Source organism: Orycteropus afer, unplaced genomic scaffold, assembly GCF_000298275.1.
Source record: "Orycteropus afer afer isolate SDZICR_OR568_19922 unplaced genomic scaffold, OryAfe1.0 scaffold00245, whole genome shotgun sequence".
Taxonomy (NCBI): domain Eukaryota; kingdom Metazoa; phylum Chordata; class Mammalia; order Tubulidentata; family Orycteropodidae; genus Orycteropus; species Orycteropus afer.
Window position 1 is genome coordinate 4,820,558 of NW_006921832.1, and position 3,713 is coordinate 4,824,270.

At 41.6% G+C, this 3,713-nt stretch overlaps 1 protein-coding gene across 1 annotated transcript in view; it reads right to left on the reverse strand.

Annotated features, from left to right (window-relative positions):
* The window catches only part of DYNLT2B (dynein light chain Tctex-type 2B), a 27,870-nt gene extending 24,404 nt beyond the window's left edge, over nt 1-3,466 (reverse strand). Inside the window, exon 1 of the mRNA XM_007949409.2 lies at nt 3,357-3,466. Within this exon, the coding sequence (XP_007947600.1) occupies nt 3,357-3,466 (110 nt within the window). The remainder of the gene's footprint in view (nt 1-3,356) is intronic.
* Between the last annotated feature and the right edge of the window lie 247 nt (nt 3,467-3,713).

Here is a 3,713-nt window from a genome sequence, read left to right on the forward strand (position 1 = left end):
ATAAATATTCAGCAAATACTAAAACAACAGCAATGAAGGAAGTGATAACACAATTCATAAACAAAACAAGCTCAGCATAGAAAATTATATGGAACAAAGAAATCGACACCATGAAAAAGCACGTAACAAAAATGACAGCAACAAATTTATATTTGCTGATAATTGCTTATCTGGCAAGGGACTTATCTCCAAGATTTATAGCAGAAGAGTGGATGACCAAACTATGGTACATGCAATAACAGACTCTGTGCAGAGCTAAAGAATAATGTAGAGTCTGCAAAACACTGCATAATATGGATGAACTTGGAGGACATTATGCTGAGTGATATAAGTCAATCATAGAAGGACAAATAGTATTAGTTCGTTGTTGTGGAGGGTCAAGGAAAGGTTTATATATGGAGGGAAACTTTCTTTGTTGCTTGCCAGGGGTGGGAGGGGACGGGAGGGAACACTGAAAAAAAAAATGCATTGACCCATGTCACTTTAGTTTTGTGTATCTCACTGTACATAAATTATATTTCAATAAAATGCATTAAAAAAAAAAAATCCGACTTCAAGCTTCTCCTTTCCTTAGAACTAGGATCCTCTCATAGTCTTCCCCATTTCAGTCAATGTTAACTCCATTCTTCCAGCCGCTCAAGTCAAAATCCTTGGTGTCAATCTTGTCTCTTTCTCCCAAAGCCTACACAAAGTTCATGAGCAAATCCTATCAGTTCTACATTCACAATATTCCAAAATGCAACCACTTCTCACCACCCCACTGGCCACCCTATTGCCCCAAGCTCCATTACCTCTTGCCTGGATTACAATGGCCTTCTAACATGTCTTTCTCTGTGTCTGCCTTTATCCCTAAATCCTGTTCTCAGCACAAAATCAGACTGATCCTGTTAAAATATATGTCAGATCATAAACTCCTCCATTCAAGCACTCCACATATTTCCCATCTTACTCACAGTAAAAGCCAAAGTCCTCACTGTGACTTGGAAGGTCCCATATGATGTACCCCCATCTTAAACCCTCTACTACCTTCTACTAGTTCTCTCCACTCAGTTCTCAGTTCTTCCTACCGCCTTTCCCTAAGTTCTCTGACCACATCAGGCATGTACTAACCTTACAGCCTCTCCACTTGCTGCTCCCTCTTCCTGAAATGCTCTTCCTCCCCATATATGCATGGCTAGCTCCCTCATTTCTTTCAACTCTTTATTCAAGTCACCGTCCCTGGCCATCCTCCCTAAAACCTCAAACCACCCTCCTCCCACCATTGCTTCATATCTCCCTTCTTAACACTTTTTACTATCTCATACACTATATAGTTTTCTTATGTATTTACCTTGTTTGTTGTCCTTCTACCCTGCTGGGACATTAGCTCCATGAGCGTAAGAAATTTTGTCTGTTTTATTTACTACTTGTCTCCATTACCTAGAACAAGGCCCAGCATAGAGCAGGCATTGAATAAATATTTGTTGAAAAGATTACTGAATAAGTGAAGACAAATGAAAGGGAAAAAACCCTTATTTTACCACTCATAACAATAACATTAGCATTTTTATTGTATTGGTCATATATTACAATACTAGATTCCCATATATATGGGCTTCACATTATATCTGTTGATTTGTCTATCATGTGCCAGGTTACCAGAATGTTTTAGGTTTTGAGTTTATAATGTGGTTTAATATTTGGTAGTACTAGTGTCCCCTTGTTGCTTTTTTTAATATTGTTGTAAAAAAAAAAAAAAAAATATATATATATATATATATATATATATAAAACACACCTGCCACTTCAACATTTTTCATGTGTACAGCTGAGTGACACCAGTTATCTCCCCTCATTCCTTTTTTTAAAACTAAAAAGGAAAAAAAAATCAGATTTTGCTTAAAGAAAAAAAAATCTGAAATTATTATTTGCAAAAAGAGTTCTGCATTTTTGTGATTACATTTATTGGAAGAGTTGGAGAAAAATAAAAATGCCATTTAGCTTAAGAACTTACAAGTTACCTGCAAATCAACACATTTCAGGAGTGGAAGAATCCTTGCTCATTTCTGAATATCAAAATTTATTCAAGTTTCTCTTTTGAATATATTCTAAATTATGGAGGCCTCCTCTTTTCCACACAGGTTAAATTCTGTTTCACCCAACTCTCCTCAATGGAGGGGCAACTCCATCTCCCTCAACAAAGAGTCTTCCTTCCTATCTCTTCATGTTTCTTCATCAATTCCTATAGTAGTCAGTTTCTTCCACATCTCCCAATATCATAGTTAAATGTTGACCATAAGCCTATAATCTTCCTCGAAGCAAATGATCGTTTGGCATTTCCACATAAGTGAGCTCATCCAGGCTGAGCCACACAGAGCTCAAGGGCTCCTCTACAATGTTGGTAGTTTGTTGCTAGTCCACCACGTCTGCCAGGTTTCAGAGCCCCAATACATTTTAACAGTATTTTCTTTGCTCTATTGCCTGCCTATTCTCACATGTAATATGTTATATATTAACAAGCAAATGGCAGTGAGTTTCATTTTTGGACTATATTTGGCAACTCCTTTAAGCTTTTTCTATCCTTATAAAATGTTAATGTTTTCTTCAAACAAGTCACAAAGAATCTCCTAGGATTATTCCTACATATTGTATTTGTTAATCTTGTTCTGCACTGCCTTTCATCAGAAACAAGACTAAATGGCATTCTATGCAATTAGAAACCTTTACTGAGATAACTGAGCATACCTTTTTTCCATGTTCGTTTCATCCACGGGAAAATTGCTGCATGAAATCTTACTATAGTATAATCAAAGCTGCAGGACTTCCAGTACTCACCAAGAATTAGATTCGGCAAACAATATGGTTTCAAACAACAGATGGTGGTTGGGAAGTCTTTTAATAAAACTTTTTCTCATGGAAAGATGATGTTAGCAATAGGTCCTATAGTCCTAACAGATTCTCTTCTGCATTAGACTATTTGCCTTAATTCTGGGCCTGGGTAGGACTTTATACACAGAGGTTCGTGCCCTGCAGAAGAGTACGCGCATTCTGACATGTGCACATGGTAACCCTCGAAACACCGCTGAATGGCATTCGATGCAAGCACCTTGGTTCCCGCCTTTCGGTTCCATCTCTAGAGCCATGCAACCCACTGTGCCAGCCTAAGGCACTCCCGGCGCCTCCTGTCCTCTGCTACCCCCTACAGCTGGACGCCCAGAAGAGTTGGGATGTTGGAAAAGGGCCCTCTCCCCATCTCCCTGCCCCGCCCCGCAGGGCCTCCGCGAGCTCTCAGCTCCCCACGCCCCAGATGGGCGATCTCTGCCCGCCTGGCCTAGCACACCCGCAGATGCCCCAGCCACATCTTGGCCACTACCCGCCTTTGCTGGAAAATGGGCCGCAGAATATAGGTGTTCTCGGGCTCCCCTGAGTTCTCAGTTTCAGGCGCCCCGTCGCCCACAGAGAACGACAAGCCGGTAGACCTGGCCATGGCCAGCGATTCTTGACCCGGGTGTATCTCGCGGTGAAGGCCTGGCTGAGAGCTGCAAGTAGCTGGGAGCCGTTGCTAGGGCGACAAGTCCACCCTTAGCCCTCACGTGACGCCGCCACACGCTCTCAGCGGAGCAGCCCTGCCCGGATCAGCATTCCCGCGCCTGCGCACTCGTTGCTGGGCGGGAACTGGCGGCCTGACCAAGTTAGGTGTATTGCTGTTGAGTCTGGAAATGACTTTAACGCGC